General features: G+C 42.7%; 1 protein-coding gene across 6 annotated transcripts in view; it reads right to left on the bottom strand.

The window, feature by feature from the left end:
• Positions 1–23,456, bottom strand: part of SYNJ1 (synaptojanin 1) — a 46,752-nt gene that overhangs the window by 9,934 nt on the left and 13,362 nt on the right. For 4 of the 6 annotated variants that reach the window (XM_054270486.1, XM_054270487.1, XM_054270488.1 and 1 more), the window contains exons 7-26: positions 23,197–23,258; positions 22,818–22,914; positions 22,325–22,494; positions 20,573–20,654; positions 19,235–19,387; positions 16,050–16,215; positions 14,826–14,849; positions 11,633–11,824; positions 11,021–11,105; positions 9,903–10,043; positions 9,398–9,590; positions 8,053–8,211; positions 6,068–6,224; positions 5,616–5,733; positions 5,296–5,511; positions 4,822–4,900; positions 3,665–3,827; positions 2,853–3,059; positions 2,095–2,226; positions 1,332–1,370 (exon numbers count right to left, since the gene is read on the bottom strand). In XM_054270486.1, coding sequence (XP_054126461.1) covers positions 1,332–1,370; positions 2,095–2,226; positions 2,853–3,059; positions 3,665–3,827; positions 4,822–4,900; positions 5,296–5,511; positions 5,616–5,733; positions 6,068–6,224; positions 8,053–8,211; positions 9,398–9,590; positions 9,903–10,043; positions 11,021–11,105; positions 11,633–11,824; positions 14,826–14,849; positions 16,050–16,215; positions 19,235–19,387; positions 20,573–20,654; positions 22,325–22,494; positions 22,818–22,914; positions 23,197–23,258 — 2,635 coding nt within the window. The remainder of the gene's footprint in view (positions 1–1,331; positions 1,371–2,094; positions 2,227–2,852; positions 3,060–3,664; positions 3,828–4,821; positions 4,901–5,295; positions 5,512–5,615; positions 5,734–6,067; positions 6,225–8,052; positions 8,212–9,397; positions 9,591–9,902; positions 10,044–11,020; positions 11,106–11,632; positions 11,825–14,825; positions 14,850–16,049; positions 16,216–19,234; positions 19,388–20,572; positions 20,655–22,324; positions 22,495–22,817; positions 22,915–23,196; positions 23,259–23,456) is intronic. The other 2 variants (XM_054270490.1, XM_054270491.1) reach the window with 2 other exon arrangements.

Raw genomic sequence — 23,456 nt, 5'->3', positions numbered from 1 at the left:
AAAATAAAACACTTAGATGCCCAAAACCTTCTCTCATCTTCAAAGCATACTGAGGCATTAGAAAAAGTGCCATGGGCAATGAAGGGACTGAAGCACTTGGGGGAAAAAAGGTCAAAATACGTGAGGAAAAAAAGTTTATTTATAAGGCACAACATTTAAAAGACATGATCAAAGTCTCTTTGCATGTGCTATGCAAGTCTAAACCCAAAGTCTGAGCCACTTAGACACTACACAGGGATATTCCACAGAGCTTCCAGAGCCTTGCTCCTAGGGAAGAGAAACAGGTGCCTTTCCACACTACAGTCACGCATAAGGACACTGATTTTGGTTCCAGCCCTGGGCTAACTTGCTTGGAGCTGAGCTCAGGTACCCATGAAAATCGCTCTTCATGCTTACACATGTACACCATGAGTGGAAAATGGAGAGCAGAAAAAAGTAAAGAGCTTCTGGTTGAAATAACATATGAAAAAAATATACTAGCATCTCAAATGATTGCATAAAAAGCAAGTTTTATGCAAGTTACAACTTTATGGAAAGCTGTGTTGTGAAAGGCGATAAAAGAAGAGAACTGAGTAGTCTTTGCACAATTGAGACAAACCAGGCAAACAGGATTGTGTCAGTGCACAGAAAACCACACAGGACTGGAGAACAATGAATTAAATCTCACCTATGTTCAATGTGGTCTATCAACAGCTTGCTAAAGCTTCTGCATTTTAACTCAGCTGAAATATTCCACGTTGGGCATGAAACCTTCCTTGTCTCACCAGTATTTCAGAGCCAAGTACATTTTTGCCTGACACCAAAGTTACCTGATAGTTACAGACTATTTAAAATAGCTCATGTATTTTCTGAGATTACTCCAAACTTTGGAAGCGTTTTGTCAAAAATGTCTCTTTCCTACCAGCTGAGGGGCAGTGCCTGGAATTGCCACTAGCACTTCTCACCCTCCCTCATGTATTGATGAGCTGATTTAAGTCCAAGCAGGACAGAAAATGTGGGCCAGAGAAGGACAAAGCCTACTTTGAGAAGCACTTCACAGCAAAGTTAGCTGAATGTGCTCACTCAGGACAAAGTAATAGAAATCTGGAACGACCTTCATCTCTGACTTTAAAATACCAACTTCGGGAGAAATACTACTTCACCAGAAAGTGTAACGTAGTTCAGAGGGGCAAGAAAGAAATGGCAGTGACATTCATGAATTATCCAGTTCTGGAACTTTGAGACTTGCCCATTTCCACACCTTCAGAAATCATCACGGTAAATACTGTCACAACAGGTCCCCACAGCAGTTTTGCTACGCAGTCATATCCAAAAACAATTAAAATCATTACCTCCAAATTCCTTTCTAGCAGGTGCAGGACTCCTACCGCCTGACAGTATTTAAGAAATGAATGCAGCAATAATGAAAAGTGTCAGTGTAGTAGGAGGGAAGAAAAGAGAAAGTTAAAAATCGCAAGGGTCACTTTGTTATTAACTATGTAGCCCAAATGCTTCTGAACATCCAGTTTCTCTTAGTGCTCAGTTGTTCACATTGTCAGATGATCCAAATGAACTCCACATTAAAAACTTGGACATGATAAAACACATATATACTGATGCCAAAACTAAAGGAATAGCAATGAATCAATGAATACAGAAGTCTACTTCTATCTTACTTTAAAATAGATGCTACAAAAAATGAACATGTTCAGTAAACATAGCTGTAAAATTCCACATTTTTAAAACTGTGAAACTAAGTTTTTATAAACTTATTCACTAATAATATTTAAATGGTAAAAATGCTGCTATTTCCCACTGCTTTTAAATGTGCCAATTAAACATTTCAATTAAAGAACCAGTGAGCCCAAAGCGCAACACACAGTTTGGGTTTGCACTTTCCAGTCCCTCTCACAGACTGGAAAGCAGATAAAAGTTCCTGAGCAGCTGGGAAGGTCCCCAGGTACCTGAGGGGGAGGCGGGCGCTGCGGAGGAGCCGGACAGGCAATGGCCAGCAATGGACACCCAATGGGCAGCAGTGGGCACCCAATGGGCACCCCATGGTCAGCAGTGGGCACCCCATGGGCACCCACGGTCAGCAGAACAAGGTCCCGTTACCTGAGGGCGGGGGCGGGCGCTGCGGCGGAGCCGGGCGGGCAGGAGGCGCCACGGGCCGAGGGGGCGGAGGGCGCTTGGGCTCCAGGCTCTGTGCAGGAGGCTCCTTCTGCTGGGCACCAGCCTGCAACTCAGCTGGAGGACAGGGCAGAAAACAAGGCACAAATTAACATCTTGGACATTCCAAACACGGCAAAGCTCTTCTAAATAACAATACGGAAGTTCTTGACAGAGGGAAAACAAGAGGAATGAACCAATGATGAAAAGAAGCAGATTCCCTACATCAAAACTTTTGCCTCATATGTTTTAATAAATTTACGTTTTCCATGAAATCCTGAACAATCTTACCAATTGCAGCATTCCACACTTTGATTTTGGCTCTAACCTGTGAGCTAAGTTCTCTGGAAAAAAATGCTACAGAGGGAATTCTCAAGGCATTTGAGCAGATCAAATAAACTCAATACCAAGTCACTCCAAGCACCCTCACTGTGTTCACACGTTCATAATTTAAAAAAAGGCTGTGTTTAAACAGAAGTTTTCATATTGTGCTCCCAATTTACAAATGTGCTGATTACAATTTCTGTCTTGGAGCTGACAGGAGTAGGGATGGTCAGGGGCCGTATTCCCAGAGACGGCTGGGGTGAGCCAGGATCCTAGAGACCCACCGCAGCAGAACTGGGCTGTGCCAGTGTGCAGTACCCACCGTGTGTGCACACAGGGCCCAGGAGCCTCCCAAAGCACGAGGGCTGTGCAGCACCCACCTTGTGAGGACACAGGGGGCCCAGGAACCTTCCCCGGGGCCCGGCTGGGCCTGGCCGGCAGCGCGGGGCCCTCGGGCAGCGTCGGGGACTGGCAGGGGCTGGAGCGCGGGGAGGAGCTCGGGGACGTGCCCAGCCCGGAGCTCGATGTCGGCTGCAGGTGCTGGGGAAGGATTTCTTCCACTTCAGCGCTGTAGTCATCGACGTCTCCTGCAGAACACACCCCAGGGGAGAAAAGCACATAGAGATGAGATCTTGTGAAAGAAAAGCCCCCAAGTTCCAAGGAATTAGCTCAGCAACCAAAGTGTGATTCTCACACCCCAAAATCACACATGAAGAACACAAAGGTATTCAAACCAGTTGAAAATACTTCAAGTGTGTAATATATATTATAGATATATATTAAAGGTAATTGTAACAGTGTGGCAAATGTGAAGTTGATTGATCTAAGAAACAATTATCTTCACAGGTTATTTCCTTGGTTTGCAATATGACAAGCTTCACTGCTCTTCAGAAGGCTGGGCAGGGGATTTCAGGGTATCTGTTATTTGTAACAACTTCTGCTTGCAAAAGGTGGAACGGTGTTTAAAAAAAACAGGCTCAACATAGATGTGCTTTTGAAAAGTAAACTGTCAATTTTGAGTATCTTTAGAATATATTTAAATGTAGATGAGAGTGAAGCAGATTGTCGAGATACTGTTGGAAACAACGTGATTTCTAATCTGTTTTAGATATGCATTTATATATGCATTAAATTACCACATCATTCAGGACTGTAAGCATTTCAAAGTGAGGAATGCTTTATCTCAACAAACCTTCCATGTCATAGTCTGCAGTAACCTCAGCATCTTCACAAAGCAAAGTGGAGCTTGTGGATGAAGGCAGCCCAATATTAATCTTCTCTAGATTCATTTCATCTTCCAAACTTCTGATCCAATCTGGATTTTTCAAGTTGATATTTATAATCCTTCCTTGTAGCTGAATTGCCAAAAAAGGTATGCACGAAAGAGAAGTTGTTTAGAGTAGGAATGTTAAAGCTCAGCAGTTTAGATTTAAAAAGAAAAAAAAAAAATTCCTGAAAATATCACGAATAAGGTTATAGGAATTTCTGTGACTAAACAAAACTAATTCTGATTTTCACTTCATTTTAGTAGGTAACTACACTTAAGTAATTTAAACTCTTCATTACAACCATTTAAATTTTTTTGGTAGAAAAACTAGCAACTCCTCTCCTACGGTTCTCCTTCTCAGTTAATCGGGAAGCTTCTGGTTTTTTTACTCTGACACTGTTATTTATAAAGAAAAAGAGACTTGCTTATAAACTACACGAATCAAGTCATTTTTAGAGGCTGGCACAGAGCAGGTCCTCATTCTGTAAAGTGACATTCTACCCAGAGCCCCTTTCCTGTCTGACCTGCCAGTGACATCTCAGCAGACCCAGGGATCCACCTGCAAACATCACACATTCCAAGTCTTAACAGCCACACACTAGTCAAAATTTAAACATCAGAAGTTAAACTTTCACAAGGATTAAATACTGACCCCACAGAAGTCAATGCAAGCTGAAATTTTGACACTTTTCAGAGTTTGTAGAATAGAATTGCTAAATTTTTAATAACTGCAGGCTATAAAGATTTTAAACTGGTTAATTCAAGGAACTAAACTCTGCTTTTTAAATCATAAAAGACCCCAAACCCATCATTTGATGAAGATGCATCTCAACAGCTCCTAATTTATTTTTAGGAGGATATTGTTAGAGAAATGAGGTTTGATACTTCTTTTATATGGCTTTTGAAACTCAACATACGGTATGTCGCTACTGAGAGGAAAAAAACAAAGATGCAAAAGTCTAGTACAGAACAGAAAAAACTTGTAAGAATCAAAGAAAAACAGTAAATCCAACCCACTAAAGAAGTCTTGAAAAAGCTGAATTTTCTCTTGCTATACAAAGATTCAGTCATTTTTACATTACCTCAGTACCATTCAAATTCATAACATTCAGAGCAGAGCTTCCTTCCAAAAATGTTACCCACATCTTGTCTTCCACAAACCTGCAAAGTTCATTGGGAACAATAACCACAAAATACCACAACACTTAACAGTACAATTGCTAGCCTAGTGCAAATGCAACATCCTCATTTCCAGTTTAAAAATACTAACCTAATTCTAGAATACAACATTTGTATAAAGTTCTCAAAAATAAGAGTATCTGGAAAAATCATGTCTGAAAACTGAGACACACTGAAATGAATTCTAAAGACACTTAAGTACGCAAAAAGAATTCTAAAGACACTTAAGTTGAAATTCAAATGCTAAAAATTAAACAGATCATACCTGAAAAGTTATTTCCTACCTAAGGAAATAACTTTATTCAGGGATGATCCCTTTGAACCCAAACACTCCCATGAGTCTACAAGCAGAGATTAAAAGCAAGAAGTTTTTTAACCTTATAAGTATAACTTCGCCATAGCTTGCGAATTTTTGAAGAAGATCATCGATCAAGTTATCATCAAAATAGTTTTCTTCAGCTGAAGAACTTCTGATGGAGACCATCACAGTGCCATCAGGGGGACCTTGCGTTGCAATCACCTCCTTGTACACTTTCTGTCTCTCTTCTGCTTCAATTTCAAATATGTCAATGTCAATCAGTGCAACCACAGGCCTTGGAAAAAACAGACAAGAAAATCCTGTCAGCAGAGTATCTGAGCAACAAAACACACAGCATGGGCATATCTCAGGGAGTGGTGTATGAAATGGAATTGGAACCTGTGGTCAGATGTTTTCAGCTCTGCTCTCCCGTAGTGCAGCAAAGTGCCAGGGTTCCATGTGTAAGGGACATTAGTGTCACTGTGGAAACTGGCATTCAGGAGATCCAGGTCTTCAGCTGCAACCAGCAATGACAAAGGAGGAAAAACACAGTGATTGCAAGGATGTGCTAATTGTAAAGAGAAAACACAGGAAGTAAATCCAAATAGAGTGTCTTATAGCAAACCCCCTGCTCAAAGTTCCTTTCCCACTCCTCAGATGTCAGCAAGTGGGATCTGATTCATGGCCCTTTCTTTCAGCCTCACTGTGTTCACTGAAGGTCTGTTACCAGTGTGCTGTACCCTACCAAGCCAGCAACAGGAGCTCAGCATCACTGGCACAGTGAGCATCCCTAAATGGATCCTCTGAGTCACGTAAAGAACGTTTCAGACAGCTGAAGGAAAGCCTCAAACCTGATCGGTCAAAGGGCCACTTCCTCCTCCTCCAGAGGATCCGGTCCGTCCACGCCGGCGTGCGGCACTTCTCACTCGTGTCGTAGTCATCAGAGAACAGGTCATACTTGTACGTGGGGGCAAAATTGATCTTCCCTTCCAGAAACCCCCTGAAAATCTGTACCAACACAAGGGAAACAGCTGAAACCAACCAGAGTTCTCTATGCTAACACTGACAACCTGTATAAACACCTCAAAACACAATTTAAAAACCTGCTACTTGTTAAAACGGATTCCTCTCCACATTTTGTCTGCTGAAAACATTTGACACTGTGACTAAACACATTTGACACTATGACTAACCAGTGACCCAGACAATCACCAATGAACAGAAGTATGCCAGGAGTTATATCTTGAAGCCCAGGGTTAGGAATGACCTACTGTTCCTTCAATGTCATGACCGACTGGAGGTCACCCAGAACACTGATCCTGTAACACAGCACTTTATTCTGCTGCTTATTGGTTCCTGGGTCAGCAAAAGTGGGGAATTCAGCTGCACATTTTATGGTTTATATCTATCTGAACATGCCAAATTCTCCCATAAATTAACAGACACACACTGGTTGGGGTGGGAAGGGACCCTAAAGATCATCCAGTTCCAAGCCCTTGCCATGGGCAAGGATGCCATTCACCAGACCAGGTTGCTCAGGGTGCCACCCAAATTCTTCCAGGAAAAAGCTGACACGAGTTGCCCCCTCAAATAAATACATTAAAAAAAACAAAACAAGAAGAGTCCTTAATACATTCAATCTATTCCATGTGAGCTTCTCCTCACTCATTAAGTGCTTAAGCTGGACACAAAATAAAACCCTTTAGCTAATTCAGTCAGCTCTACTCTGCAGTTCAACCTTCTATGGGCATCTTTCCTTCACTTCAGAAATGTGTAAAATAGAAATCTAACTTGGATCTTACAGTCAAATCTGCACTAAGTGGCAGGCTGACCTGCTTCTCTTGCTGGAAATACAATTTGAAATCCAGTCAATTTAAAAGTCAATGTCAGAAGATCAGTGTCAGAATGCTGGAAGCTTCACAACTTCTGAGACAATTAATTTGGCTTCAGTAATTGCTTTCTAACCTACTTTAATGGAGCAAGCTGCTGTGTTAACACCTTTCCTGAGCAGCAGGAACAGATGTGAACCTGCCCCAGCAGGGACAGAGCTGGTACTCAGCCAGCAGTTCCCAAACCATGGGATATCAGCCCAACAGGGAATGCTGCTCCTGCTCCCCAGCCAGGAGTCCTTTCCTGGCAGTTGCATGTTCTGGTAGTTTCCATAGATTTGTCCAGCTCTCTAAGCGCTGGAGGTGTCTCCACAACCTCTACACATCATGTTTTGATCCACTTGACAGACAATGTGACAAACAGACAGTGCTGTCTGACCGTGTGAATGTACACCTTGCTTTCTCTAGCAAACAGCTGTTAAACAAACAACTGAGTGAGTAAAAAAATCCAGTGTTTTGCCTCCTGTTCTGGTGCACAAGATCCCAGCACAAATGGAAGGGAAATCAGCAAACTCTAAATCAGCAAAAGCACTGCTTGTGATCCAAGTGCTAGTGAGCAGACAGGACCAACAATTGAGGATTGCCTCTCTTTTTACCATGTCCAGCCTTCCCACACAGAGCTGCAGAGAGGGAACAAGAAACCCAACAAATGTAAAAAATGTAGCTTTCTTCACACTTGGTTATTCCATGTTTTCTTTGCAAATAAAGCTACCATTTGGACTAGTCCTTTTCCCAACAGTAACAGCATTAGGCCTATTACAATTTAACTACAGAGTAACATTACCAAACATTGTAATTATTCTTCTTGAATAGTTACATCTCACAAAAGAAAAATATTATAATTAGCAAACTGCATGCTGAGGATACAGATTTACAGGAGCATCAGAGCAATTGCTAAAACCAGTTATAAAAGGAAGTATTCTCAAGTCAGTGACATTTGAACACACCTGCCCAGAGTTTTTCTGGTTGATGAGCTGGTCTCCTGCTATGAGGGGATCCCAGTTCTGCTGTCGGATCAGCTCCTTCACCTCCTCATTGGGCAGATCTATTCGATAATTGAAGTCCCCACACCAAAAAATGTAGTCATGGGAGAAGAGCATCCTTCCCTGCAAAACGGCAGCACACACTGGAGGTAAAGCAATGAGTGACACACTTACTGCTTCCAGGTTCAGAAACTCAGTTTTTTGCTGTGAAATATGTATCATTTCTGGGTGATGAAGACAACTGAAACACACCCTAGTATTCGCTGTCCCTATGGTTACAACAACATGATCAGTGTGGTGTTAATATATGGAACACAAGAGAATTGACATTTCGTATGGAGTTCCCATTTCTAAAGCAACACGACTCAAGTGAATTGGATTCTAAAACTCTTCCTCTTCCTCCCTCCTGTTTCAGAAGCCTGCTCAAAGGTGATGGCTGCTGCCTGTGACAGAGGAGAACAAAACACTCCCTGGGACTCTGTGACACGGTCTCCTGACAAACTGCAAATCCAGAGCTTTACCGTTCACATTTAATTGAAGACTTTTCAGTTCCATCTCCTTTTCATCACTAGAGAGACACATCAGGGCTTTATTACTTTAAACAAAGCCCAGATTTTAGAGTGAGAACTTTTACTTCCCCCTTTGTTTTGATTTTTCCACTGCCCATAAGTAAAACCAAGCAGATACACTGGCAGATTGAAACAACAGCATTTAGGAAACTGTTGGATACTTGCTAGGAAAACTGTAACATGACAGTGGGGACAAATTTAGAAAATAAAACCCCTGTAAAATAAGATGTAAGACTCCTGCCCAGTGCCACAGAAATTCACAAATTTAAGTTGGATGGCAAAACTTAAAACAGCTTTAAGTCTCAAAGAAGCATTTTGTTGCACTGATAACAGTTTCAACTTGGCGATTTGATAATGAGAACACGGCATGGAATAATTCCTGCGTACTGAGAACAGGGCTGTTTTGCAGGGATTTTTCCTCATAGGTGATTGTTTCCTGTGCCTACCAAAGTTCTACTGCATGTCAGGGATCTGTAAGGTCTCTTTACTACACCTAGTCCTTGATTCCAAATGCAAATGAACTAATATTCCATCATGGCAAGGTCTGTTCTTTCTGCAGTATTCTGTTTTAATAAACATTGCGGGAGCTCAGTTATCTCTGAGATGTCTAACCCGAGGAAATCTGATTACCACAGGAAACTGGGGAAAGGGAAAAATGCAAATGGAGCTTTGGGATGACACTGCTGGGGCTCCAAGGGTTTCACTTGGCATTTGTTATGGAATTTGAACACAGCCCTTACCATTGGAAAGCCAAGCTTGCGAGAAATCTCTACAAAGTCTTCATTTCTCTCCTTGACCTGGGACTGGCCTGCAGCAAAGTGACTGCACACAAAGCAAAGGCTGGAGGTGTGGAACAGCATCCGAATGGCCACGGCCCCCTTGTTCCCCGTGGCTCCTCCCATGCCAGTCTTGACAGTATCCACAGCAACATCCCTGCAACAGCAGAACAGCTGTTAAACCTTGCAGGAGCTGGCACAGCTGGCTCTGAGTGTGACAGACACACTGTTCTCCCAGCCACAGGCTGGTTTTAAAAAGTCCCAACAGTCACTGAGCATTGACAAGATACAACCTCAGCTTTCCAAGCTCTCTGGGCGACCAGTGCTCTCTGGGCATTTGAGAAAAGAACCTTATGAACTACTTCAGCAGAAGGGGGAACAGCTCTCCCAGAGCCCCACACAGCTCTGAGGACGTTTGGGGGTTATCTCCCAACACGAGGCACGCCGAAGGTGACCCAGGCTCACTGACCTGATAAAGGGAGCGTGCTGGGGCCTGATGAACACGAAGAGGCAGACGCCCACCAGCTGCTCTGAGGCCAGCAGCACGTACTTGTAATCCCTGGAGATGGTCTTCTGCAGCTCTGCAGCCCAGAGCTTCTGGTTCGTGGTGCTGGCAGGGAGATTAAACACAGCAGGTTGGGAATGAACCAAAGTGAGCAGGTTTGAGCTGGTGACTGAGCTGAGCTACATCCAAGGACCTGAAGCAAACCTTGAGGCAGTGAACCAAAGCCAAGCTGGGAATGGTGCTCAGATGCCTCCCAGCAGAGACACAAGCTCTAGGCTGTCATGGCATCATTGTTACCAATTCAGTCTCTACACACACTGCCTCACTGCTCCCAACACCACGGACAACTGTAGGAGCCACGGCTAGCTTTGCTGTATTTACACACCGAGACTACAGGGGGAAAACCTAAGGATTGTTTTAGAGAGTCCCTCCTAGCCTAGAGCTCAGTCAATACTGGAAAACAGGTGGCACAGTCTTAGATCAAGAAAAACATGAAAATATGAAAAACATCACGCCTGCAAAGAGCATTAACTACACAAAGGGTGAAATGAGGGGTTACAAGCTGACATCTGGTGCCCAACAGACAAAGCTCTGCACAAAGGCTACAGCATCATCGGCTGTATGTGCTCTACCCAATGAGTTAAACCTTCCCTAACACCAGGAAACACGCAAAGCGGGCAGAGAAAACAATGGACACAGGGAATATGGTCCCAGGACTACACACACTGGATATCTCTGGTAACAGCCACCACTGGGAAAAATGTATTTACATGACCCTAGTCTGCTAGGAGTGAAAAATGCCAACTCCACAGGAATGCATCCATGCAATACATGGAATGGCAGTGCAAACTAACAGTATGGAAGGAAACCTTCCTCTGTACAGATCACAACCTGGTACATAACAGCACTCCAACAACACATGCTTCGGGAAAGATGTTCACAGGATTTGCTGTTAACAGCAATACCAGACACAGCAACTGAAGAGCACTGCAAGCACTGCAGAAACCACAATTTCAAATAACATATCACTAGAAAAATGTGATTATCAGCAAAACAAGTAGTGTGTGGATTGGATCACCTACCTGGCATTCACAATGTTTCCTGCATTTAACTCCACCATTTCTTCAAATCCAATGGCAAATATGTCCACAGGTTTGTTTTTGCGATCTTGGGGTAAATAAGGAAAGAGTTATTTCTTGTTTCTAATTAACTCAACAATCAAGACCTCATCGATCTAGATATACTCATACATATATTCATTTTAAGGAAAAATAATCCTTCCTTGGAAAGAAATTCCTCCCTGTGAGGGTGGGCAGGCCCTGGCACAGGGTGTCCAGAGCAGCTGTGGCTGCCCCTGGATCCCTGGCAGTGCCCAAGGCCAAGCTGCATGGGGTTTGGAGCAGCCTGGGACAGCGGAATGTGTCCCTGCCCATGGCACAGGTGGCACTGGGTGAATTTTAAGGTCCCTTCCAACACAAACCAGCGTGGGATTCCGTAAAATTCCAGTTGTCTCAAAGAAGCTTATAAATAAATGCAGATTTTGCAAGGTGTTTCTCTGGCAGGGGGTGGAGCTGCATCTTTACCGTCCCTCCCTACACAGTTCTACAGTTCTGTGATAGCCGTTTCTGTGTTTGTGATCTCTGTACAAAAATCAGATCTTTCCAGTAAAAGTAATGGCAGAACACAGATGCTACCTTGGAATTCATGGATCCCAGCCAGCTTGGGCGCATCCAGCAGCCAGTCAGTGAGGGTTTGATTTCTGAAGGCAATGCTGCGGAACTGCTTCCCCCCGTTGACGTTCCACGTCCCCACGCACACCCGGATCTTCTTGGGTTTGGCATACTTGTAGAAGTTCTCACACATGCTCTTCAGCACTTTCACAGATGCTGCAAGAACATTGGAAAAGGCACTCGTTTTATAGAGAACGTTCCAGAAAGCTGGCACAGAGATCTGCCCAATGCACGTGCACAGACAAAGCTAAAGTGCGAAAGCACAGGGAATGCAGCTGGCCCAGGGGAGAGTACCCTCAGGGACACACACTGCTGACCGGAAAACAGCAGCAATTGGCTCAGAATTACATAGAGACAAATGATACACGAGGAAACAATCCCCATGTTTTATAAATATCTGCTGGTCTTTCATCTCATCCATGACTTTCTAGGGAAGCCATCATTTTCTGTACATATCTGGCTCATTTCCACAGATTAAATTCACGAAATCCAATCTCTGTTACAGAACCAACATGCACGTATATTAATTCCCAGCAGGGTAAAAGTTGCTGATACACTACAAGTACTAAAATAGAGAAGGTACATTATTTCATCATATTAGAGTATGTCTATTTAAGCCACAAATCTGAATTCTTTTTAGATCAGTTGAATTCCTGAAGAGCTGCTTTAGTGAGGACAGTAGGCTAGGATTCAAACTAATTAAGCTCATTTCTCTGTCCCATCAGCCCTTCCCTGTGCCGTCTTTTTATCGGCCAAATGAAGAGAGAGGAATGACCCATATGTGAAGGACATTGTGAGAAACACAGAAAGGAAAAAGCTGACTCAATGCTCAGGTACTTTACCTCAGTTGTAATATTTTACCTATTTTGAATATTCTCAAGTTATCTGACTCCAAAAGAACAAATTAAACAATATTAGAGGGAATTCTTCCCTTCACTTGATGCTGTCTTGAAAAATAGTTACTGGGAACAGCATTTCCATTTAAATTCCCCAAATAAGATGATTAGTGAGCTGCTGCTGTCTTTTCAGTCACTCTTGGCTACCTGGTCAGAACAAAAATCAGGTATTCTCTATCCCTACTGGGTTTGAAAAAAACTGGGAGCAAGAGAAGGAAATCTATTGTGTTTGTTGGCTGGGAATGCTTTCCCTGCTGAACAAATGACATACCCATAACTAGGCCAAACACACAGAAAACAAAAAGGACTGGTTGGTGTCTCCCTGCTGCTCCAAGCTGATCATGCTCAGGATCATGCTTTCATCAAAACCCAGGGAAAAGAAGTCTAGGAAACAGCAGTGAGCCAACAGGATCATTGAGCCCTCCAGGCACGAGGGTCTGAGACCCCAGACACGGGCTCTGCTCCTGCCCCACACTGCAGGCAACTCCAGCCAGGAATTGGACAACACCTGCCCAAAAGGCCACAGAGGGTGGAGGACAGGAGCCACCTCAGCACCCGGCCCCTGAAGGGAAACAATCCCAGCAATGCTGTAGCCACAGCACATCCAAACCCCAACTCATCCCAAGGGCTGGCTGGAAGCACAGCAGGAACCCCAGGAACCCAGAGCAGCCGTGCAGCCCTGCAGAGAGGAGCCTCTGCAGCTCTCTGAGCCACTAAAACAGCACAGTCTGCAATTGCTCCCCTGGGGTTCCATCTTTCTATGCTGAACATTTACTGGGTCTCCGCCTCACTTTAGTCACTCCAAATCATTCAGTTGCTACTGAGCAGCTTTTAAGAAAAGCTGCAAAATTTCATTATTGCCTATTTTACCCCTGATGTTGTCATGAGACCCTAATGTGAAAAGCCTTACCAGGTTAGACTCTAACTTGAAAAGTGAACTGGCAACAAGCTTATCACAAACAAAAAATTTATTTCTTCAAACTAGCAACCTTCCTAAATTGTAGAATGACTTTTTTTATAAATTTGAGTAATTAAAAATAAAAATTTCTACTTTCCAAAATACTGAGTGAATCACGTGCTTTTCAGAGCACCTGAGACCATGATTTTCCTACATATTTCTGGTTATTGATCCTTTCAGCAAAATTGTGCCTCACTCTACAACATCAGAAATCCAATCAGTTACAGTTTCTGTTATTTGCAGAAAAAATACTTTGACTGCTGCTCTTGCTAGACAAGCAGAAATTTGGAAATCAGTTTTACAAAGGGAGTGTAATTTAAAATTGTTGGGAATATCCTGTGCAACTGAATGGAACTGTTGGAACTTGATGGAACTGTTTCACTGAAACATCCAAACTCCTGTAGGAATATTTCAACACATGCAATTTGTATCCAGCTGAAACCCTGAAATGCTAAAAAATAGTTGATTTATAACTCTTACCAAAAAAATCTAATTCTAATAAATAACAAAAATTAGACACAAATAATACCAACAGTAACTGATAAATATATTAAAAAATAGCTGGCTTTTCTTCCAGAGCTCTAAGATAGAAGGCAATAGCATCAGTGAGTGTGAGCAGTCATTCCAATGAGCATTGGTTACACTGACAAGATGCCAGTGAATCACTTAACATCAGACATTGCCTGTGACTCACATTTCATTCTTTACATACTCACTGAGAGTTAAGCAGGTGGGGTAAAACACATACAGGAAAAGCAAAACTGGCCAGTGAAAAGGCCATTTAAATTTGCTCAATACCCAGTAAATTCTGCATAGATTTTAGAGCATTAGGAATATTTTAGTTGAAATAATGGTTTCTGGGAACAAGAACAGGAAGTGCTGCACAGCTGACAAGTGTCCTGCATGAACACAAGCAAGTGGAACCTTCTAGCAGCAAGTAAGATGAAATTACACATTGTACTGGAGAATTTCACCTCTTATACTAAACAAAGCAGAAATACAGAAGCCTCCAAATCAGATAAAGAGGAAAATTCCTGTGCAGCTGGGGCACGTGCAAAAAATAAACCCCTGCAAATCGGCTGCCTCATTTCCTAACTCACACCCAAGCTCAAATGCAACATTTTCACCTCTTACACTCTCACTTTTATTGGACTAAAGGATGTTAGGGCACAGGAATGCCAGATCCAAACACCACCAGGAAAATGTGAGCCCACAGCCCAATATCACACAGACACAAGAGAAGCCAGAGGACAGCAGCAGCTGCTCAGGGATTTACAGCTTACTTTACTGTGCTATACTATACCTGATTGCAATGATTGCTCTGAAACTACGGATGCAGTAAGAGGGAAACAAGAAAAGATTAGTCAAATAAGTTATTGCTTTTTAGGATTTTCCAGCAATGTGTGAGAAAACATGCTGTTAATACACAATTTATTACACATAACCATTGGCATCAGTTAAGGCATATGCTTTGTGCTGCAAAATCTACTCAGTTTCACACCAGGGTTAGCAAATCCTCTTCTCCCTCACTGACAACGGATTCACACATGTTGGGGTACCCCACTGGTTAACCTAGCACAGAATGCAGGGAGATCTCAGGCCAGAGGGATTAATGCTCCTCAGCCCTCAGGAGCTGCAAACACAGAAAGGACAGCTTGCATTCCCAGATAAAGGGACAGGAAATGACAACAAATTATAACTCATTTTGAGGTGAGGCCAATTCACCAGGTTTCAGATATAAGGAAAAAACCACAATAACCTGAAACCTTGTGCTAAAGAAATGGGACTAAACCACTCCCTCAGCCTGAACATTGGATGAAGATGGGGACCCTCAACATGAGGCTACAGCTGGGCAACTATTTCCCTCTTGAGCCAGAAATTTGCACTGGAGCTTTGACATATTCTTCCTCATTCTAAGATGTGTCTGGGAGAAGGAAAAAAAAAAAAACTAAAAGGAAAATTTAGGAACGTTTCCCTAAAAATTGCCGCTATCCAGAATATTATTACCTGGGATCTTGGAAAGAAGATTCAAATTTCAGTTCCTTCTCTGCCCAAATATGAGTTCCTGTAGCTTTGATGTCCCAGGAGAGGGCTGGACACAACCCTGTGACTGACCCACTATTTTCTTGGCCACCAGACTTGCAGAGAATGGGACTGACTGCAGTTCTGGGGCCACAGAGGCTACACCTCTTTGGGGATGCACTGACACCCTGTGCTCATGAGGGGAACCCCCTTCCTGGTACAAAACCCCCAACCCTCACGTGGCTGCCCTGCACACGCAGAGTTCCTCATCGAAAACTGTCTGGTTTTGATGCAGAACTTGACCCAAAAACCACAAACAGGTAAAGCAATTTCTGCAGCACGTTAGTTCGGCACTATTAGTAAAGCAGAAGTAACTTCCATATTTTAATAAGCCAAGAGAACATGAAATAGCATTTATACTTTCCAACAGTGCTTTGAAAACAAACTCGATACAGCTTTCTTACAGCAATAGTTATGAGAGATGAAAATCCTGAAAGACACATACCGCGTAAACTGCTGGTGGTTAACAGAGCCCGTGCTTTATCTGCTAAATCACTATTTAGGGTATTTCCCAACAACAAAACATCAATGGCCTCCTGCTTGGAGCTATCAAAAAAGTTATTTTGGATCGTTCTGGTCACAGAACGAGCACCATCCTTCAGCTTCCCAGCCTGTTGGGGAGGAACACGTATAGAATATTTTATGTCGGACACTGCTCACAATACATTGGCAATATTCAGTAATATATGCAAACTGTGTTAATGATCTTAAGGGCTAAGGCAATTATCTTCTTTAAGTGTAAAATCAAGTTGTCTGAGCCTACTGGGCTACATGTGATTCCCCCCACCCCCAGCCCAGATGCTAAAAAGCACAGTAATACCTACAAGGCGTATCTAACAAGCAGATTGAAATTAAACGAAATAAAATTAAACAAAATACTGCAGGGAGGGGATTTTTTTTTTTCCCTAAACCCTAGCTCTTTAAAAATTAATTTGCTACAGTGCCATGTTTAGACCATGACAGGGATTTTGGGCTTTTCCCCAAACAGTGAGAAATGAGCAAGCACTCGGATCCAAATGCCATGACACGTGAATGTAATTGTTTATGCACTCAGGAGTTCAGAATCCACATTCTGGAATACCCATGTTAAAACCAGAGAGAGCTTCGACTTAAGACCGCCCTTAACTTGTTGCAATGACATGCAAGTGTCATGCAGCATCCCAGAAGGAGCACAGGCACTGACGCGTGGCCACAGACACATCCAGACACGGGTTCTGCTCACTGTGGCCTGACTGAGCTGCAGCCCAGAGAAGCAGCGTCCTACACCTGGGCTGAACAAGGGTCTGCAGGGAAATGTGCTGCTGAGGCAGATGTACCTGGGGTCACACACACCTAAAGGATAATGTAACTAACAGAGAACGCAGTCTGGTGCTCAATCCCAAACCTGGCAGTGCTGACTGGGCACACACAAACACCTGGCACTGCATGGGCCCCATCAGGGATGCTGCAAGGATTGTGTTACTATAGAAAGTACTCCCAAGTTCACAGCTTGCACTGTCCATGAGTCTCTTAAATGCATGTGGAAAGAAGGCAAAAGCTTAACAAAACTGCCCTAGGATTTAGTTCTGAACTAGGCAGCAAGACAGAAGCTGCTCTTTTGGCAAGGCTAAGTGGCTTGGGCAGACAATGGCCATGTGCTGTGGGGAGCACTCTGTGCAACAGGATTGGGATAGGATGCACTCCCTCCCTGGCAGACAGTGGGCATGGGTGTGGCGAGCACTCATTGCAACACAATTCTGGTAGGATGCACTCCCCTCCCTGGCACACAACGTACAAGTGGTGATCCAAAAATCCACACTCACCATCCACATACCAGGCAATTAATTGAAAGGAACCCCGAGAAAGCAAAGGAAAGAGCAGGTAAGGAGTTAGATGGAACAAGTATTACAATGCTTTTAGAAGAACTGGTTTGCAGTATAGAAAGATATATTAACACACTTAAGGTTAAAATAATTTTCTCTCATGTGAAATTTCTGTATTTTTACTTCTAAGTATTCTTGGGCTTTGAAGAATCAAACTGACAAGTAGGAAATGGAACAATTTTAGGCATCAAACTTGTCATTTGAGAAATGAGAATGCAACTTAAAAACTACATTTTAAAATATACACTCAAAGTACTCAAAACATAATGAGTCAGGTTTAATTGAAACAAGAGCAAGTATTGTATGGTTTTGCAAGCATTAAGGATCCTCTTTGAATAGACTGGACTCATGTCAGAGATGTGGGATTGGATTTATGAGATGCAGTACTAATTAAGAGTTGTTCCAGGCCAGGGATTCAGAATTATTCCAAAGACAGCAGAGTAAATGTACTGTGGTGGTTTAACCACCTGAAACCAGGACCATCTACTCTGTGTTTTGAACATTAAAAATGGAAATATATTAAATGCATCTTTTAAAGTAAAAAAAAAAAATCTATATAGCCAAATGAACTAGATTAAATGTATATTTATTAATTTAGGAAAAGGAATGAAGGTTGAATGGCAAAGCCAAGACAAGGGGAGACACTCCATAAAATACTTACTGCACTTTGCCTGGCAGTCTAGGTGACATTTTCGTAAGAAAATAAAACTAAACATCTTGAACCAAATTCCATTCAACAGTAAAATAGAAGCAATTCCCAAATGAAGAAGTCTGGTGTGCACCAGTCAAGGGGCAGAACAAGCAACAAGTTGATTTGGTAACTTTGTTTTTATGTATTTTGTGGTGACACCTCCTACATGAGCAGAGAAGGACCCTGGCACATAGTGACTGAACAAATGATGGAAAACCCAGAACAGCTGGCTGTGGGCACATGGGCTGTGACATGGAATGAGGAGCAGCACATTCCTGAGCACAAAGAACAGGGTGAAAAGACATTCTTGAAGGAACTAAGGGCAAAAATTGCTACAGGCCAACATTTGTCATGACAGGTGTCTGGCAAAGGACAGGATTAGGGAAACAAAGAAGCAACATTGGGAGGAAAACAACAAAAGGCAGCATTAGAAAACGGGAACAAGTCAGGTATCAACCCAGACAAAACAAGCTGAAGAGAAACACAACACTGTCATGGAGCATGGAACTGTTCTAACAGCCTTAAAAAGCAGGGTGGAAACAAAACCTGGGGTTTTTCAGTGACTGCAAAACTAAGAAGAAAAAGCTGGACAAACACACAAACAAAACCCACCAGGCTACAACTGGATTAGTATTAACAGTATTAAACATGAAAAACACAAACAACATCCCATCAAACGCACTTGACAAGGAGATACAGTGAATGGAACCGAAATAATAGCAGGAGAGGTACAGAGAGAAAAGTAAAAGTATTCAAAGAAACAAAAGCTGATTCGAACATACATTTTCCTGAGCTATCTTCTAAAGAAATGGAAGATTTCAGAATTATCCAACAGAACAGTGTTACGCGGGAGGCAGGAACATGGCTAGGAAGGGATGTACAGGAACATGACCTGGTTAGCAACAGAACCAACCATTCAAATTAATTTTTCTGGTTGGTTGGGTTTTGTTTGGGATTGTTTTAGGATTACAAAGAGCAGCTTTTTGAAGATAAAATCTCATCACTGCTAAACTGATGGCAGAATTCATTCAAACCCATACTGAACACTGGTGAAGCATTTGAGAAGGTGTACTTTACCTTTGCTTTTCCTTCAAGGGCTCCAGTTCCAGCATAGATCTTACTGACAGAATCCCCATTGACAGACCACATGGATCGGAAAACCTCCTGGAAGCGAGTCACTAACTGAGGCTTCTCAGCCAGCCCCAGCACCTCCAGCTGCTTGGTTAGCATCTGTAACAGGGGAACACAGCATTAGCAAAGAACCCAGCAAACCAAACCAAAACAAAAAATAACCCCACTTCAAATACATTTCTTATAAGGCATGTTGTGTTTTTCAGAAGATATACATAAACCCCCACAAATCCTGTGGGTTTATAGGTCTCATTCTGAGCAAACTACCAGCACAACATGCTTGAAAGGCTGCATCACACATGTAATTCAGCACCAACACTGCATCTTCCTTTGAAGATAGGCAGTAATACAGGAAAAAAATTACATAGCTGATTTGTAAATGTTTTCACATTGAAGTTCACCAAACTAAACACAAAAGCCATTTTCAAGAGCTTTTACAAATCTTTAAAACCTTAGGGTGTCTGACAGAAGGAGCCTCAAATAACAGACACAGAATGGCAAAGGCACAATTCTGAAGGCTGGGCAGCAATTAACAAAAGATAAAAAAGGAAACTTGCAAAACAAAATTAAGAAGAAATAGACAAGAAGTTTTAGAAATTGCGTGCTTGCTCTCATAATTTTAGGGGGTCATCTAGAGTTCAGTACCTGTTACTTTAAGTACTACTGTCTTCAAGTAAGAATTCATATATCTCATTTAATACCATTTTAAATTTAAGTAAGCAGTTCCTCAGGATTAGCCATTTCCCTTATTAATTAGTTGTATACTTTTAGCTCTCATACTTTAGCTGAAATAATAATTCTCATTGCTGAAAAACTTGGCACACCTGGTTAAAAAAAAAAAAGTTGTATTTATGCAGTTCTTAAAAGGATATGACAGGAAAAAACAGAGCTAGACAGCTATGTTTGACATGTAAGTACTCTACACATCAAAAATGTAAGAAGAGTCTTCTGCCACAGCAAACTGGGTAAATGCAGCAGCCAAGCACTGCACAGTCCACAATCAGATAGGTCTGTTCCAAAACCAACACCTGTAAGTTGTCACAGAAATTCCTCTTAAGAGGGGAATTTTAACTCAATAAAACTCAGAAAACATAAGGATAATGGCTTGACCTTGCAGCATGCATGTATTTGCATTTCCAAACACGCTGAAGGCCTTGTCTCTGGCAGTCAGGCCAAGGAGCAGGTCCCACTGTAGGATGCAGCTGTGAAAAGCCCATTGCCCTTCCCACGGAAGGTGAGGCTGCTCTCCCAGAGCCCCAGAGCCCGGCTGGATGCAGTTCCTACCTCCAGGCCCAGGAAGGCCTGCACGCTGTTGGTCCTGTCCAGGCAGTCCAGGCAGTTGGTCCTGACGGTGCCGCTCTGGGACCTGCGCCAAGGACAACGGGACAGGGAAACACTGACATCACTCACCCAGCACACAGCTCCTCAGCACAGGCAGGCACAGAGCAGCACGCCAGGGCACTGTCAGCGCCACACAAGGACACCATAAACGTGGCAGCAACACAGGGTGAGCTTCCCGTGCTCACTGAGCACAGCTCAGGCTGTTTCTGCAAAACACATCAGTCCTTCTGCTCCCCCTGCTCCCAGTCCTCCTTGCTCGGTTAAGTGCCACGCGAGATTAAGGTTTCTTTTCAAGCACTTAAACTAACACACTTCCAAAGAACCTCAGAGAGAAATTACTCGCAGTTTCAGCAAAAATGAAAAAAAAAAAACAAAAAAAGAAACCTACTGAGTCAGTTCTTGAATTTTCTTTAACTAAAAGTAACAGGAATTTATGATCTAACTAAAGCCAACTCCAGTGCCTCAGTACTTGCTGATAAAGATGAAAAACAAGCCTCTCCCCTTTAGCCCAAGGGATGTTTGAGGCCTGTAAGCACTCAGGACTGCTGCACTGCCTTTGGGAAAAGCCCAGGAACTCCTGACAGAAGCTCTCAACAGGATCATGTTCACCAGCAACCATGGGCTGCTTGCTCAGCTCAGAGTACAAACACTGATGGCTCTCCCAAGGACACACGTTATCCCTCACTGGTGGCATTCCCACTGCACACTGCCCACCAAAGGCAGGGTGGTTTCAGCACCTTTAGAGACCTAACCAAAAACTGCAAGAACAACTTGCTTCAAGATTTTTTCCTTTTTAGCATTAGTGTCTCTGCATTTGATTTGAAATACAAAGCAAAAAGCCTGACATTTCCCAAGGGAGACAGTTTATGAACTCACAAGCATAACCACCTTCTATTAACACAACTCCTTGAGCTGTCACAAGCCACAACTCTTTTTTGCTTTCCATCTGTTGAATTTTCATTTGTGACAGCATTAGTTGAATCCCCCAATTAAAACAAAAATGCCACTTTTAAAGCTTTTTGGAGCTCATCCCCTCATCATTCAGGGAGAGCCTCACTCAGCACCCTGCCCTGCATTAGTTAAAAGGACTAAGGGTGTGGAAGGGAGCAGAGAAGGAGTGTTGCCTATTCAATCCCTGCTCCTCTTTTCCTGCTGAGATGAGAACAGCCATTGCTCCAGGAATCAGGAATAAGGACAGAGCAGAGCAGGAAATGTGCATCTCAATCCTGCTTGAGAGAATGGAATCTCCCAAATGGGGGATCCAGGCACAGCCAAACCACAGTCCTGAACACAAACATTTACACCACACAAAAATGGCACTGTGGGTCCATCACCAAGGGAAGTGCTCAGCCTGTTACACAGCAAGAAGGAAAAACACACATTAATTCCATGTGGCTGCCTGCTACAAAAGGGATCATTGACCCTTTCACAAAATCCTGAGGTGAAAGGCCTGAAATTAATTCCTGCCCCTTGAATGTCTCACAGAGATCATCTTTAGAGATTTTTAGAGCACACACAGAATGAGACAAGATCTCACCAGAGTAAAATGGTGACTCATACTTCAGCTGTTAAGGATCACCCAGATACACTAAAACCACAACAACAGAGGCAACATGCTTTCTCTTATCTTCCTGCTGAGGGGTGAAACACATCCCAGCACCACATTTTAATCTGAGGAAAGCTGTACACACAAACCTTTTCACTTCCTTCCCATCAAAATAGAAAAATCCACACTCCAAGAATTTCTGGACTTGAGGTTTAAGCACGCTGTGTAGTTTCTCTGCCTTTCCACCTTTAACCATCTGGTGATAGTCAAAGTTCACCATTTTGATATCAGCTGAATGTTCAGATGCTTTCAAATGGCTCTGGCATTGGAAACAGAAAAAAAAAGTATCAATATACCAGTACCTGAACACACAGAAGTAGGAGCTAAACAAGAGATTACTAATATTTTAAAAGTGCTTTTATTAGCTTTCTTTTAGGTAAAATGAAACCACTTTTATCACCATTGAAATTAATCACTCAGAACTGATTAATATTTCACATGTGCATTTTGTTTCCCTTGTCACAAAGTCAGGTTTGTCCCTAAGTCAGGTTTGCCACTTACTCCCCCAGGGGCTCTGTAAGAGCTTCATTGCAAACGAGCAAATCCCAAGGATATGCACAGGGAAAGAACTGCCATACTCACCTGGAAGGCTTTGCTGAGCATGTGCTCCCCTTCCTTTGCCCCCAGTAAATTTACAATAATTTGCTTGCCATATAAATTTTTAAGTGTTTGGAAATGCCTGTTAACAGAAGAAAAATTCCACAGTCATTTTCTGGCACACAAAAAATTAACAGCAACACCTGCAACACTGAGAAGTTGGAAAGTATCAAACAAATTTTATTCACACTTGTCAACAAAGCATTGAAAGGCACAAGCAATCCCCACCAAGTTCTCAGCTTTGCTCAATTCCACATTTGTACAGACAAAGCCTCCCCTTTGGAATAACATATCCCATTTGTGTGATGGGATAGAACTTATCAGAGGTTTTTAGTGCATTAGCAAAACCTTGAGATGATTTTACCTGTCAAAAGCTGGTGCATTCGCCTCAAAGCCCCTTGACATCCTGACACGGTGGGATCCCACCTACAACACCAAGAGCACATTCAATTGTCTTATTTGGAGAGAAATGCTGCTATGTCTAAAGAACCCAGAGTCCCTGCAAGGCACAAACTATTTTAACCTTTCCTGTGAGAAATATGCCACAGCAGTAGGAGCTGAATCAGTCCCTCTTTCCAGAAAATTGTGATGAAATTGTATTCCAATAACTCTTGATCCTTATTG

This window comes from Melozone crissalis, unplaced genomic scaffold (assembly GCF_028551555.1).
Source record: "Melozone crissalis strain CALT ecotype California unplaced genomic scaffold, PUWL_Pcris_2 ptg000009l_1, whole genome shotgun sequence".
Lineage (NCBI taxonomy): Eukaryota > Metazoa > Chordata > Aves > Passeriformes > Passerellidae > Melozone > Melozone crissalis.
The sequence above is the reverse complement of the archived record's forward strand: the minus strand, read 5'-3'. Positions and strand labels throughout refer to the sequence as shown.